The following is a 15,760-nucleotide window of genomic DNA, read 5'->3' as shown; positions in this document are numbered from 1 at the left end:
GCACGTTAAGAACCCCAGTGTTTGTGTCCTGTGTGGCTAACCATTTTCCAGGCTACACTCATCTTAATGTGGAGATGAATTTGAATATGCACTTCCTGCTGAGCATTAAATCATTTCACTGTGTGTCAAACCATTTCAACATATCAGTCATTAAATTAAAGGGGAAATGAGGAATGAGCTGTTTTGTATTATTACTATTGTTTTTGTTGTGATATATTTGCATATTTATTTTTTGTATATCTGTCTATAAACTCAGCATCAACTTAACATAAATAATATATTTATTTTTGGGCTCTATTTCTGTTTCCTGTGTTTTATTCAAACATTCGGCCTCCGTAGGCGAAGCAATTCTGATTAGCTTATTATTTATCATGCTACAGTCAGGCGCCCTGGTCCTTCACCGTGTTACACCTATTCTACATCAGTGAATTGCATGCAAAGGGAAGATGTGTCCAGGAGAGAAGCCAGCATCACTGAGTCAGATCAAAAAATTATCACAATCAAATGATCCCCCCTGTTCCTTAACCTTATGTCCTGTTTCTACACGGACTGATCTGCTGCTCAGTGTCCTTTTAAATCCTGTTTATCAGTTTTAATTCAGATGTGTCAGTCTGAGGGGGAACACAATCTAAACAAATCTAAATAAAACCAGGTTGAAGGCTTTCTATTCAAAATTAAAATAATTAATTGTCTGTAAATAATATTGTTATGAAGGCTAGATGCATTTCCAGGAGTGGGGATTTATTTTTCTTCTTATCCAAAGTCTTTAATCTTGAAAACTGCATGACACACTGGCAGGCAGAAAAGACCATTTGGTGAAAATATCAATTCTGGGGATCTGGAACACGGAGAGTAGAATATCTAAACAAATGCAACCAGCTAACCTCAAACACCGGTTATACTTTGAGTGTCTCCCGTGTTTTTCACACATACAGAAAGACATTACTGTGACATCCACTTCAAATTGAACTACAGGGTGATGCTACGATACATGATATTGAGACACACAATTCTAATCTGATATGACATTCTTAGCAAATTTACAGCAAATAGAACAAAGCACAAATTCAAAGTTTTTTTTATTTTTTTTTTTATTTTATTTTGTGGTTTGGTGCTGTTTCTGAACTCAAAATGTCCTGTTGTAATTGGACATTTTGAGCTAAGAAACAGCACCAAACTCCAACAACACTTCCCTCATGGTGCTTTATATTGTAAGGTCAAGACCCTACAATATTGCACAAAAAGTCCAACCCCCTAGAGAAAGCACTTTGGCGACAGTGGGAAGGAAAAACTCTCTTTGAAAAGAGAGAAACCTCCGGCAGACCCAGGCTCTGGGATGGGGTGGCCATCTGCCTCGGCCAGTTGGTGATGAGGGAAGGAAGTTGGGAGAAGAAGAGGGGTTCTTTTTAACCACCTGGTTTTAAAATTAAATTTAGATGCCCAATTTAAATGAATATTTTAAGCCACTTTAAGAGTTTTGCCACATAGTGGCATGCACGTGTCAGTTCAATTTTAGCGTGCACACGAGAAAGCCCTAAAGATGATGTTTTGGCTCCTCAGTTTGGCGTGTTTTTTGAAGGTTTTGACGATTGCTTCGTCAACCACTGGGTTGCTTGACTTCAATAAGAGTGCTGGAGAATCCCACCTGTCATGGAGTTCGTTGTACACCGTCAGGGCGAGTTGTTCAATGTTCTCCAAGGACATTTTGTAGTTTTTGGACAGAATTTTGTTCCAGATCTTATGGGAAAGCTTCTGTATAATAAAATCTGATGTTCCTGGACGCCATGTTGTCGTCTCATTTTCTTGGCTCATAGCGTGCATTACCAGATCTTTAGTGACGTTTTTCACCACTTCCTTGTACTCTTCTCTGTGTTTAGAGACACTGAGGACTCTTCTTGGTAATGACAACAGCTTTTCGGTGAAGGCTGGGACAGTAATATTATCAAGCTGTTCCCTCAGATTAAAAATCAAATATTTTTCCTTGCAGTTGTGTGCTTTGGAAAGATTCTTGAGAATGGCCTTGTCTAGATTTTTCAGCCGTTTTGGGGACAGATCCAAATGTTTCTTCTCAACATCAGGCCAGATTTTCTCAATCAGGCGATCGCTGATGCAGTCGGGAGTGAGGCGCTCTGTGAAGAGCTTGTATTTAGAGGAGACTTTTTCTATGGCCTGAAAAACCACCGACTGGATCAGTCTGTTGACGCGCAACTTATCCTCCATTTTCAGTGTTTTCTCCAGTGTTGGTGTTTCAGCCTTTGTCTCCAGTATTTGTTTGGTCTCATCTGCACTGTGATACACCTGGAGGGTTTCTGATGAGGGCGACTCTGGGGTTGCCGTCTCTACTGTCTCAGTCTTTGCCTCCACTAATTCTTGGGTCTGCTCGTCCAGAATTTTCTGAATTTCTTTTGTGTCCTTCACCACTTTCTGCTCTTCCAGGACTTTACTTTCTTCCTCCAGCACTTTCTTCTCCTGCTCCAGATTCTCTCTGTGTTTTTTCTCATTCCACAGAGTGTCTGCCAGAGAGGCCTGGTGTTGCTGAAGCTGTGCGAGCTCAGCAGACAGACTTTCCTTCTCCTGTTTCAGGATCAGGATTTTGCTGTCACTCTGCCCAAGCTGCTCTTTCACACAGTTCATTTCAAGGTCAAAGGCGATGGTCTGTTCCTCCTTTTCTTCTCCAGCTTGGATCTTAAATTGTTCCAGCTTGGTACGCATCAGGGAAATTTGGGCCATCAGCTGTTTGATTTGCTGTCTGGCTGTCTTTGAATCCTCTTTTAAACGTTTATTTTCGGACAGAGCTTTTAGGAAGGCTTTCCTAACCCGAACAAGGTCGTCCACTATACTCTTTGGCAGCGTGCACACAACTTTGGGATTCTCGTGTGTCTGAAGCTGTGCAGGTTCGGGAGACAGACTGTCCTTCTCCTGTTTCAGGGTCAGGATTTCGCTGTCCCTCTGCTGAAGCTGCTGTTTCAGACGGTTCATGTCAAGGTCAAAGTTGTTGGTCTGACCTGAACAAGTCTGATCCCCTTTTTCTTTGGTGGCGCTGCTCATTTCCACTTTGCGTGACACTGATTCATCAGTGAGTTCTCCAGCTTGGATCTCATACTGGTCCAGCTCGGCACGCATCAGGGAAATTTGGGCCATCAGCTGTTTGATTTGCTGTCTGGCTGTCTTTGTATCCTCTTTTAAAATGTTATTTTCAGAGAGAGTGTTTTGGAAGGCTTTCCTCACCTGAATAAGGTTGTCCAGTGTACTCTTTGGCAAAGTGCACACAAATTGTGGTTTTGCTTTTTGGTTGCTCATTTTTGACATTTGAAACAACGCTACGGTGTTACAATGAAACAGATATTCAGATATGACTGAGGGCAGCAGAACAAAAGTTCATCCAGTGAATCGCTCGTGACTGTAAGAAACGTGCTTGTCCTGTGTGGGTCTCACCTGCTATTTATAGAGTTGGGTTGACTGTGATGTCACAAGCCTGATTCTCTTGCCTTTCATCTTTGAAACAGGCCCCGCCCACAACAACGTTCCCTATTGGCTGATTGAAATGGGTAACGCCCACAAAGAACAGAGCTTCTGACGTCATGGCTCGATTAATTTGCATTTTGGTCACTTCATTGACGGCCGTATTTTTGTGTTTTTTTGTATTTTATTTCATTTCCTTTCTTCCTCATATTGTGCCGGCACATCTTTTTTTAAAAATCGTTTATTCTGTTACTTTGCCACGTTACCTCTCATGTTGTCAGTGTTCAGTACAAGTCCACATGGTTGCTGTTTGACAAAAGTAAAGGTCAAAGGACATTTTTGGTTATTGACAATAAAAACTGCACGTTAAGAACCCCAGTATTTGTGTCCTGTGTGGCTAACCATTTTCCAGGCTACACTCATCTTAATGTGGAGATGAATTTGAATATGCACTTCCTGCTGAGCATTAAATCATTTCACTGTGTGTCAAACCATTTCAACATATCAGTCATTAAATTAAAGGGGAAATGAGGAATGAGCTGTTTTGTATTATTACTATTGTTTTTGTTGTGATATATTTGCATATTTATTTTTTGTATATCTGTCTATAAACTCAGCATCAACTTAACATAAATAATATATTTATTTTTGGGCTCTATTTGTGTTTCCTGTGTTTTATTCAAACATTCGGCCTCCGTAGGCGAAGCAATTCTGATTAGCTTATTATTTATCATGCTACAGTCAGGCGCCCTGGTCCTTCACCGTGTTACACCTATTCTACATCAGTGAATTGCATGCAAAGGGAAGATGTGTCCAGGAGAGAAGCCAGCATCACTGAGTCAGATCAAAAAATGATCACAATCAAATGATCCCCCCTGTTCCTTAACCTTATGTCCTGTTTCTACATGGACTGATCTGTTGCTCAGTGTCCTTTTAAATCCTGTTTATCAGTTTTAATTCAGATGTGTCAGTCTGAGGGGGAACACAATCTAAACAAATCTAAATAAAACCAGGTTGAAGGCTTTCTATTCAAAATTAAAATAATTAATTGTCTGTAAATAATATTGTTATGAAGGCTAGATGCATTTCCAGGAGTGGGGATTTATTTTTCTTCTTATCCAAAGTCTTTAATCTTGAAAACTGCATGACACACTGGCAGGCAGAAAAGACCATTTGGTGAAAATATCAATTCTGGGGATCTGGAACACGGAGAGTAGAATATCTAAACAAATGCAACCAGCTAACCTCAAACACCGGTTATACTTTGAGTGTCTCCCGTGTTTTTCACACATACAGAAAGACATTACTGTGACATCCACTTCAAATTGAACTACAGGGTGATGCTACGATACATGATATTGAGACACACAATTCTAATCTGATATGACATTCTTAGCAAATTTACAGCAAATAGAACAAAGCACAAATTCAAAGTTTTTTTTATTTTTTTTTTTATTTTATTTTGTGGTTTGGTGCTGTTTCTGAACTCAAAATGTCCTGTTGTAATTGGACATTTTGAGCTAAGAAACAGCACCAAACTCCAACAACACTTCCCTCATGGTGCTTTATATTGTAAGGTCAAGACCCTACAATATTGCACAAAAAGTCCAACCCCCTAGAGAAAGCACTTTGGCGACAGTGGGAAGGAAAAACTCTCTTTGAAAAGAGAGAAACCTCCGGCAGACCCAGGCTCTGGGATGGGGTGGCCATCTGCCTCGGCCAGTTGGTGATGAGGGAAGGAAGTTGGGAGAAGAAGAGGGGTTCTTTTTAACCACCTGGTTTTAAAATTAAATTTAGATGCCCAATTTAAATGAATATTTTAAGCCACTTTAAGAGTTTTGCCACATAGTGGCATGCACGTGTCAGTTCAATTTTAGCGTGCACACGAGAAAGCCCTAAAGATGATGTTTTGGCTCCTCAGTTTGGCGTGTTTTTTGAAGGTTTTGACGATTGCTTCGTCAACCACTGGGTTGCTTGACTTCAATAAGAGTGCTGGAGAATCCCACCTGTCATGGAGTTCGTTGTACACCGTCAGGGCGAGTTGTTCAATGTTCTCCAAGGACATTTTGTAGTTTTTGGACAGAATTTTGTTCCAGATCTTATGGGAAAGCTTCTGTATAATAAAATCTGATGTTCCTGGACGCCATGTTGTCGTCTCATTTTCTTGGCTCATAGCGTGCATTACCAGATCTTTAGTGACGTTTTTCACCACTTCCTTGTACTCTTCTCTGTGTTTAGAGACACTGAGGACTCTTCTTGGTAATGACAACAGCTTTTCGGTGAAGGCTGGGACAGTAATATTATCAAGCTGTTCCCTCAGATTAAAAATCAAATATTTTTCCTTGCAGTTGTGTGCTTTGGAAAGATTCTTGAGAATGGCCTTGTCTAGATTTTTCAGCCGTTTTGGGGACAGATCCAAATGTTTCTTCTCAACATCAGGCCAGATTTTCTCAATCAGGCGATCGCTGATGCAGTCGGGAGTGAGGCGCTCTGTGAAGAGCTTGTATTTAGAGGAGACTTTTTCTATGGCCTGAAAAACCACCGACTGGATCAGTCTGTTGACGCGCAACTTATCCTCCATTTTCAGTGTTTTCTCCAGTGTTGGTGTTTCAGCCTTTGTCTCCAGTATTTGTTTGGTCTCATCTGCACTGTGATACACCTGGAGGGTTTCTGATGAGGGCGACTCTGGGGTTGCCGTCTCTACTGTCTCAGTCTTTGCCTCCACTAATTCTTGGGTCTGCTCGTCCAGAATTTTCTGAATTTCTTTTGTGTCCTTCACCACTTTCTGCTCTTCCAGGACTTTACTTTCTTCCTCCAGCACTTTCTTCTCCTGCTCCAGATTCTCTCTGTGTTTTTTCTCATTCCACAGAGTGTCTGCCAGAGAGGCCTGGTGTTGCTGAAGCTGTGCGAGCTCAGCAGACAGACTTTCCTTCTCCTGTTTCAGGATCAGGATTTTGCTGTCACTCTGCCCAAGCTGCTCTTTCACACAGTTCATTTCAAGGTCAAAGGCGATGGTCTGTTCCTCCTTTTCTTCTCCAGCTTGGATCTTAAATTGTTCCAGCTTGGTACCCATCAGGGAAATTTGGGCCATCAGCTGTTTGATTTGCTGTCTGGCTGTCTTTGAATCCTCTTTTAAACGTTTATTTTCGGACAGAGCTTTTAGGAAGGCTTTCCTAACCCGAACAAGGTCGTCCACTATACTCTTTGGCAGCGTGCACACAACTTTGGGATTCTCGTGTGTCTGAAGCTGTGCAGGTTCGGGAGACAGACTGTCCTTCTCCTGTTTCAGGGTCAGGATTTCGCTGTCCCTCTGCTGAAGCTGCTGTTTCAGACGGTTCATGTCAAGGTCAAAGTTGTTGGTCTGACCTGAACAAGTCTGATCCCCTTTTTCTTTGGTGGCGCTGCTCATTTCTACTTTGCGTGACACTGATTCATCAGTGAGTTCTCCAGCTTGGATCTCATACTGGTCCAGCTCGGCACGCATCAGGGAAATTTGGGCCATCAGCTGTTTGATTTGCTGTCTGGCTGTCTTTGTATCCTCTTTTAAAATGTTATTTTCAGAGAGAGTGTTTTGGAAGGCTTTCCTCACCTGAATAAGGCTGTCCAGTGTACTCTTTGGCAAAGTGCACACAAATTGTGGTTTTGCTTTTTGGTTGCTCATTTTTGACATTTGAAACAACGCTACGGTGTTACAATGAAACAGATATTCAGATATGACTGAGGGCAGCAGAACAAAAGTTCATCCAGTGAATCGCTCGTGACTGTAAGAAACGTGCTTGTCCTGTGTGGGTCTCACCTGCTATTTATAGAGTTGGGTTGACTGTGATGTCACAAGCCTGATTCTCTTGCCTTTCATCTTTGAAACAGGCCCCGCCCACAACAACGTTCCCCATTGTCTGATTGAAAATAGGTAACGCCCACAAAGAACAGAGCTTCTGACGTCATGGCTCGATTAATTTGCATTTTGGTCACTTCATTGAAAAAAGAAAAAACTGTCTGATAAATTTTACTGAGGTACTGAAAACTTATTGTTCCCTTTTGAGAGCATCTTCTTTAGGTGTTTATACCTTAGCACGTTACAAGTTTCCAGTTAATTTAATAACAGACATCCAGTTCACTTTATTTGTTCCCTTCTTCCCCTATGGCAGACTTACATTTCAGTTCCTTAAAAATACTATCCCTTAATGTACGAGGTATTCGTGACAGTACCAAAAGAAAGTCCATTTTCATTTTCTGTAGACGGAAAAATGCTGGTTATTGACTGATAATGACTGATATTTGCATCCTCTGTGCTGTGTGGTGCTGGAAGATGAGCAAACATCTTCCTGATTTTGTGATACAGCCCATGCACGCTTTAATCACAGCTGCCTGTGTTATTGCAGTTTACGTCCTCGGTCTAATACTTAAAGTTATTTATTATAAAGTCTTCCATCCAAATCCTGACAAAGATGAGCTGAAAAGGACCAGCGCAGAGCAGCAACCTAAAGATGAGATGGGATTTCGTATGTTTGCAGTAGCAGAAAACATGCCAGTTAACCTTCAGTTAACCAAATATCCATATAAGGTTCAAAACAGGGTCTTAAAATGTTGTTTCTTTATTTCCATGTATGTTAAGACAACAATGTTATTGAGTAATTTTATGTTATTTCTTGTGCTATTTCTTTTGTTATCTGCATGTTATCTGCATGTTATGTGCACTTGAACCTGTTAATTTTATTGGTTTGTGTAGTTACATATTGTGGTCACGGGGGGAGCAGTGCTTAAGGCTTTACCTGCAGTTTCCCCAAAAAAACTTACCAAGAAATGCATCTTGGGACTTCCTGTTTACTTTTATTTGTGGATGTGGATCGGATTGTTGTGAAGAAGTTAAATTGTTGGTAAGGAATTGTTAAATATGCACATAACTCGTTGAAAGATATTGGTATAATTGTAGTGCAGTGGTAAAACATCAGTATTTTAACAAGATGATGTGTTTCTGAAATGGATGATGCAAAGGACCTGTATGTGTATGAGCGGCTATTTTCTGCATGCAAGGGATAAGTTGTGAGCTGTGTGCTGCAGTATTCCAAGTGAGCTGAGATTGCTGTGGAATATCAGTGTTTATAAAAAATGTATGTAACACTTCCACTTTTTTTTTTTTAAAGGAGCCTTGTGTGATTTAGCTCTTTGTATTTTGTTCTGCACAGACAGAGGCCACTGCCGTATTTTTGTGTTTTGTATTTTATTTCATTTCCTTTCTTCCTCATATTGTGCCGGCACATCTTTTTTTAAAAATCGTTTATTCTGTTACTTTGCCACGTTACCTCTCATGTTGTCAGTGTTCAGTACAAGTCCACATGGCTGCTGTTTGACAAAAGTAAAGGTCAAAGGACATTTTTGGTTATTGACAATAAAAACTGCACGTTAAGAACCCCAGTGTTTGTGTCCTGTGTGGCTAACCATTTTCCAGGCTACACTCATCTTAATGTGGAGATGAATTTGAATATGCACTTTCTGCTGTGCATTAAATCATTTCACTGTGTGTCAAACCATTTCAACATATCAGTCATTAAATTAAAGGGGAAATGAGGAATGAGCTGTTTTGTATTATTACTATTGTTTTTGTTGTGATATATTTGCATATTTATTTTTTGTATATCTGTCTATAAACTCAGCATCAACTTAACATAAATAATATATTTATTTTTGGGCTCTATTTCTGTTTCCTGTGTTTTATTCAAACATTCGGCCTCCGTAGGCGAAGCAATTCTGATTAGCTTATTATTTATCATGCTACAGTCAGGCGCCCTGGTCCTTCACCGTGTTACACCTATTCTACATCAGTGAATTGCATGCAAAGGGAAGATGTGTCCAGGAGAGAAGCCAGCATCACTGAGTCAGATCAAAAAATTATCACAATCAAATGATCCCCCCTGTTCCTTAACCTTATGTCCTGTTTCTACACGGACTGATCTGCTGCTCAGTGTCCTTTTAAATCCTGTTTATCAGTTTTAATTCAGATGTGTCAGTCTGAGGGGGAACACAATCTAAACAAATCTAAATAAAACCAGGTTGAAGGCTTTCTATTCAAAATTAAAATAATTAATTGTCTGTAAATAATATTGTTATGAAGGCTAGATGCATTTCCAGGAGTGGGGATTTATTTTTCTTCTTATCCAAAGTCTTTAATCTTGAAAACTGCATGACACACTGGCAGGCAGAAAAGACCATTTGGTGAAAATATCAATTCTGGGGATCTGGAACACGGAGAGTAGAATATCTAAACAAATGCAACCAGCTAACCTCAAACACCGGTTATACTTTGAGTATCTCCCGTGTTTTTCACACATACAGAAAGACATTACTGTGACATCCACTTCAAATTGAACTACAGGGCGATGCTACGATACATGATATTGAGACACACAATTCTAATCTGATATGACATTCTTAGCAAATTTACAGCAAATAGAACAAAGCACAAATTCAAAGTTTTTTTTATTTTTATTTTTTATTTTATTTTGTGGTTTGGTGCTGTTTCTGAACTCAAAATGTCCTGTTGTAATTGGACATTTTGAGCTAAGAAACAGCACCAAGCCCCAACAACACTTCCCTCATGGTGCTTTATATTGTAAGGTCAAGACCCTACAATATTGCACAAAAAGTCCAACCCCCTAGAGCAAGCACTTTGGCGACAGTGGGAAGGAAAAACTCTCTTTGAAAAGAGAGAAACCTCCGGCAGACCCAGGCTCTGGGATGGGGTGGCCATCTGCCTCGGCCAGTTGGTGATGAGGGAAGGAAGTTGGGAGAAGAAGAGGGGTTCTTTTTAACCACCTGGTCTTAAAATTAAATTTAGATGCCCAATTTCAATGAATATTTTAAGCCACTTTAAGAGTTTTGCCACATAGTGGCATGCACGTGTCAGTTCAATTTTAGCGTGCACACGAGAAAGCCCTAAAGATGATGTTTTGGCTCCTCAGTTTGGCGTGTTTTTTGAAGCTTTTGACGATTGCTTCGTCAACCACTGGGTTGCTTGACTTCAATAAGAGTGCTGGAGAATCCCACCTGTCATGGAGTTCGTTGTACACCGTCAGGGCGAGTTGTTCAATGTTCTCCAAGGACATTTTGTAGTTTTTGGACAGAATTTTGTTCCAGATCTTATGGGAAAGCTTCTGTATAATAAAATCTGATGTTCCTGGACGCCATGTTGTCGTCTCATTTTCTTGGCTCATAGCGTGCATTACCAGATCTTTAGTGACGTTTTTCACCACTTCCTTGTACTCTTCTCTGTGTTTAGAGACACTGAGGACTCTTCTTGGTAATGACAACAGCTTTTCGGTGAAGGCTGGGACAGTAATATTATCAAGCTGTTCCCTCAGATTAAAAATCAAATATTTTTCCTTGCAGTTATGTGCTTTGGAAAGATTCTTGAGAATGGCCTTGTCTAGATTTTTCAGCCGTTTTGGGGACAGATCCAAATGTTTCTTCTCAACATCAGGCCAGATTTTCTCAATCAGGCGATCGCTGATGCAGTCGGGAGTGAGGCGCTCTGTGAAGAGCTTGTATTTAGAGGAGACTTTTTCTATGGCCTGAAAAACCACCGACTGGATCAGTCTGTTGACGCGCAACTTATCCTCCATTTTCAGTGTTTTCTCCAGTGTTGGTGTTTCAGCCTTTGTCTCCAGTATTTGTTTGGTCTCATCTGCACTGTGATACACCTGGAGGGTTTCTGATGAGGGCGACTCTGGGGTTGCCGTCTCTACTGTCTCAGTCTTTGCCTCCACTAATTCTTGGGTCTGCTCGTCCAGAATTTTCTGAATTTCTTTTGTGTCCTTCACCACTTTCTGCTCTTCCAGGACTTTACTTTCTTCCTCCAGCACTTTCTTCTCCTGCTCCAGATTCTCTCTGTGTTTTTTCTCATTCCACAGAGTGTCTGCCAGAGAGGCCTGGTGTTGCTGAAGCTGTGCGAGCTCAGCAGACAGACTTTCCTTCTCCTGTTTCAGGATCAGGATTTTGCTGTCACTCTGCCCAAGCTGCTCTTTCACACAGTTCATTTCAAGGTCAAAGGCGATGGTCTGTTCCTCCTTTTCTTCTCCAGCTTGGATCTTAAATTGTTCCAGCTTGGTACCCATCAGGGAAATTTGGGCCATCAGCTGTTTGATTTGCTGTCTGGCTGTCTTTGAATCCTCTTTTAAACGTTTATTTTCGGACAGAGCTTTTAGGAAGGCTTTCCTAACCCGAACAAGGTCGTCCACTATACTCTTTGGCAGCGTGCACACAACTTTGGGATTCTCGTGTGTCTGAAGCTGTGCAGGTTCGGGAGACAGACTGTCCTTCTCCTGTTTCAGGGTCAGGATTTCGCTGTCCCTCTGCTGAAGCTGCTGTTTCAGACGGTTCATGTCAAGGTCAAAGTTGTTGGTCTGACCTGAACAAGTCTGATCCCCTTTTTCTTTGGTGGCGCTGCTCATTTCCACTTTGCGTGACACTGATTCATCAGTGAGTTCTCCAGCTTGGATCTCATACTGGTCCAGCTCGGCACGCATCAGGGAAATTTGGGCCATCAGCTGTTTGATTTGCTGTCTGGCTGTCTTTGTATCCTCTTTTAAAATGTTATTTTCAGAGAGAGTGTTTTGGAAGGCTTTCCTCACCTGAATAAGGCTGTCCAGTGTACTCTTTGGCAAAGTGCACACAAATTGTGGTTTTGCTTTTTGGTTGCTCATTTTTGACATTTGAAACAACGCTACGGTGTTACAATGAAACAGATATTCAGATATGACTGAGGGCAGCAGAACAAAAGTTCATCCAGTGAATCGCTCGTGACTGTAAGAAACGTGCTTGTCCTGTGTGGGTCTCACCTGCTATTTATAGAGTTGGGTTGACTGTGATGTCACAAGCCTGATTCTCTTGCCTTTCATCTTTGAAACAGGCCCCGCCCACAACAACGTTCCCTATTGGCTGATTGAAAATGGGGAACGCCCACAAAGAACAGGCTATCAGAGTTTCTGACGTCATGGCTCGATTAATTTGCATTTTGGTCACTTCATTGAAAAAAGAAAAAACAGTCTGATAAATTTTACTGAGGTACTGAAAACTTATTGTTCCCTTTTGAGAGCATCTTCTTTAGGTGTTTATACCTTAGCACGTTACAAGTTTCAGTTAATTTAATAACAGACATCCAGTTCACTTTATTTGTTCCCTTCTTCCCCTATGGCAGACTTACATTTCAGTTTCTTAAAAATACTATCCCTTAATGTACGAGGTATTCGTGACAGTACCAAAAGAAAGTCCATTTTCATTTTCTGTAGACGGAAAAATGCTGGTTATTGACTGATAATGACTGATATTTGCATCCTCTGTGCTGTGTGGTGCTGGAAGATGAGCAAACATCTTCCTGATTTTGTGATACAGCCCATGCACGCTTTAATCGCAGCTGCCTGTGTTATTGCAGTTTACGTCCTCGGTCTAATACTTAAAGTTATTTATTATAAAGTCTTCCATCCAAATCCTGACAAAGATGAGCTGAAAAGGACCAGCGCAGAGCAGCAACCTAAAGATGAGATGGGATTTCGTATGTTTGCAGTAGCAGAAAACATGCCAGTTAACCTTCAGTTAACCAAATATCCATATAAGGTTCAAAACAGGGTCTTAAAATGTTGTTTCTTTATTTCCATGTATGTTAAGACAACAATGTTATTGAGTAATTTTATGTTATTTCTTGTGCTATTTCTTTTGTTATCTGCATGTTATCTGCATGTTATGTGCACTTGAACCTGTTAATTTTATTGGTTTGTGTAGTTACATATTGTGGTCGCGGGGGGAGCAGTGCTTAAGGCTTTACCTGCAGTTTCCCCAAAAAAACTTACCAAGAAATGCATCTTGGGACTTCCTGTTTACTTTTATTTGTGGATGTGGATCGGATTGTTGTGAAGAAGTTAAATTGTTGGTAAGGAATTGTTAAATATGCACATAACTCGTTGAAAGATATTGGTATAATTGTAGTGCAGTGGTAAAACATCAGTATTTTAACAAGATGATGTGTTTCTGAAATGGATGATGCAAAGGACCTGTATGTGTATGAGCGGCTATTTTCTGCATGCAAGGGATAAGTTGTGAGCTGTGTGCTGCAGTATTCCAAGTGAGCTGAGATTGCTGTGGAATATCAGTGTTTATAGAAAATGTATGTAACACTTCCACTTTTTTTTTTTAAAGGAGCCTTGTGTGATTTAGCTCTTTGTATTTTGTTCTGCACAGACGGAGGCCACTGCCGTATTTTTGTGTTTTGTATTTTATTTTATTTCATTTCCTTTCTTCCTCATATTGTGCCGGCACATCTTTTTTTAAAAATCGTTTATTCTGTTACTTTGCCACGTTACCTCTCATGTTGTCAGTGTTCAGTACAAGTCCACATGGCTGCTGTTTGACAAAAGTAAAGGTCAAAGGACATTTTTGGTTATTGACAATAAAAACTGCACATTAAGAACCCCAGTGTTTGTGTCCTGTGTGGCTAACCATTTTCCAGGCTACACTCATCTTAATGTGGAGATGAATTTGAATATGCACTTCCTGCTGAGCATTAAATCATTTCACTGTGTGTCAAACCATTTCAACATATCAGTCATTAAATTAAAGGGGAAATGAGGAATGAGCTGTTTTGTATTATTACTATTGTTTTTGTTGTGATATATGCATATTTATTTTTTGTATATCTGTCTATAAACTCAGCATCAACTTAACATAAATAATATATTTATTTTTGGGCTCTATTTCTGTTTCCTGTGTTTTATTCAAACATTCGGCCTCCGTAGGCGAAGCAATTCTGATTAGCTTATTATTTATCATGCTACAGTCAGGCGCCCTGGTCCTTCACCGTGTTACACCTATTCTACATCAGTGAATTGCATGCAAAGGGAAGATGTGTCCAGGAGAGAAGCCAGCATCACTGAGTCAGATCAAAAAATTATCACAATCAAATGATCCCCCCTGTTCCTTAACCTTATGTCCTGTTTCTACATGGACTGATCTGTTGCTCAGTGTCCTTTTAAATCCTGTTTATCAGTTTTAATTCAGATGTGTCAGTCTGAGGGGGAACACAATCTAAACAAATCTAAATAAAACCAGGTTGAAGGCTTTCTATTCAAAATTAAAATAATTAATTGTCTGTAAATAATATTGTTATGAAGGCTAGATGCATTTCCAGGAGTGGGGATTTATTTTTCTTCTTATCCAAAGTCTTTAATCTTGAAAACTGCATGACACACTGGCAGGCAGAAAAGACCATTTGGTGAAAATATCAATTCTGGGGATCTGGAACACGGAGAGTAGAATATCTAAACAAATGCAACCAGCTAACCTCAAACACCGGTTATACTTTGAGTATCTCCCGTGTTTTTCACACATACAGAAAGACATTACTGTGACATCCACTTCAAATTGAACTACAGGGCGATGCTACGATACATGATATTGAGACACACAATTCTAATCTGATATGACATTCTTAGCAAATTTACAGCAAATAGAACAAAGCACAAATTCAAAGTTTTTTTTTATTTTTTATTTTTATTTTATTTTATTTTGTGGTTTGGTGCTGTTTCTGAACTCAAAATGTCCTGTTGTAATTGGACATTTTGAGCTAAGAAACAGCACCAAACTCCAACAACACTTCCCTCATGGTGCTTTATATTGTAAGGTCAAGACCCTACAATATTGCACAAAAAGTCCAACCCCCTAGAGCAAGCACTTTGGCGACAGTGGGAAGGAAAAACTCTCTTTGAAAAGAGAGAAACCTCCGGCAGACCCAGGCTCTGGGATGGGGTGGCCATCTGCCTCGGCCAGTTGGTGATGAGGGAAGGAAGTTGGGAGAAGAAGAGGGGTTCTTTTTAACCACCTGGTCTTAAAATTAAATTTAGATGCCCAATTTCAATGAATATTTTAAGCCACTTTAAGAGTTTTGCCACATAGTGGCATGCACGTGTCAGTTCAATTTTAGCGTGCACACGAGAAAGCCCTAAAGATGATGTTTTGGCTCCTCAGTTTGGCGTGTTTTTTGAAGCTTTTGATGATTGCTTCGTCAACCACTGGGTTGCTTGACTTCAATAAGAGTGCTGGAGAATCCCACCTGTCATGGAGTTCGTTGTACACCGTCAGGGCGAGTTGTTCAATGTTCTCCAAGGACATTTTGTAGTTTTTGGACAGAATTTTGTTCCAGATCTTATGGGAAAGCTTCTGTATAATAAAATCTGATGTTCCTGGACGCCATGTTGTCGTCTCATTTTCTTGGCTCATAGCGTGCATTACCAGATCTTTAGTGACGTTTTTC

The 15,760-nt window shown here is 40.4% G+C and overlaps 1 protein-coding gene across 1 annotated transcript; it reads right to left on the bottom strand.

The window, feature by feature from the left end:
• Positions 1 to 5,335: 5,335 nt before the first annotated feature.
• Positions 5,336 to 12,320, bottom strand: LOC146643385 (uncharacterized). The gene is made up of 2 exons (XM_085396978.1): positions 10,387 to 12,320; positions 5,336 to 7,193 (listed from the first exon to the last, which is right to left on the bottom strand). The coding sequence occupies exons 1-2, from the start codon at positions 12,168 to 12,170 to the stop codon at positions 5,336 to 5,338; spliced, it is 3,642 nt and encodes a 1,213-aa protein (XP_085253104.1). The 5' UTR covers positions 12,171 to 12,320.
• Positions 12,321 to 15,760: the final 3,440 nt, after the last annotated feature.

The sequence above is a fragment of the Rhamphochromis longiceps genome, linkage group LG22 (assembly GCF_057381845.1).
Source record: "Rhamphochromis longiceps isolate RC_006_pf linkage group LG22, R_longiceps_female_GT1.1, whole genome shotgun sequence".
NCBI classification, from domain to species: Eukaryota; Metazoa; Chordata; class Actinopteri; order Cichliformes; family Cichlidae; genus Rhamphochromis; species Rhamphochromis longiceps.
This window is presented reverse-complemented; position numbering and strand designations above follow the sequence as displayed.

Bases quoted from the DNA above. Each gene is read 5' to 3' on its own strand.
- LOC146643385 (XM_085396978.1), bottom strand. From the start codon at position 12,170: ATGTCAAAAATGAGCAACCAAAAAGCAAAACCACAATTTGTGTGCACT. The intron at 7,194-10,386 runs GTGTGCACGCTA...ATGAACTTTTGT, and splicing joins ATCATCTTTAGGGCTTTCTC to TCTGCTGCCCTCAGTCATAT.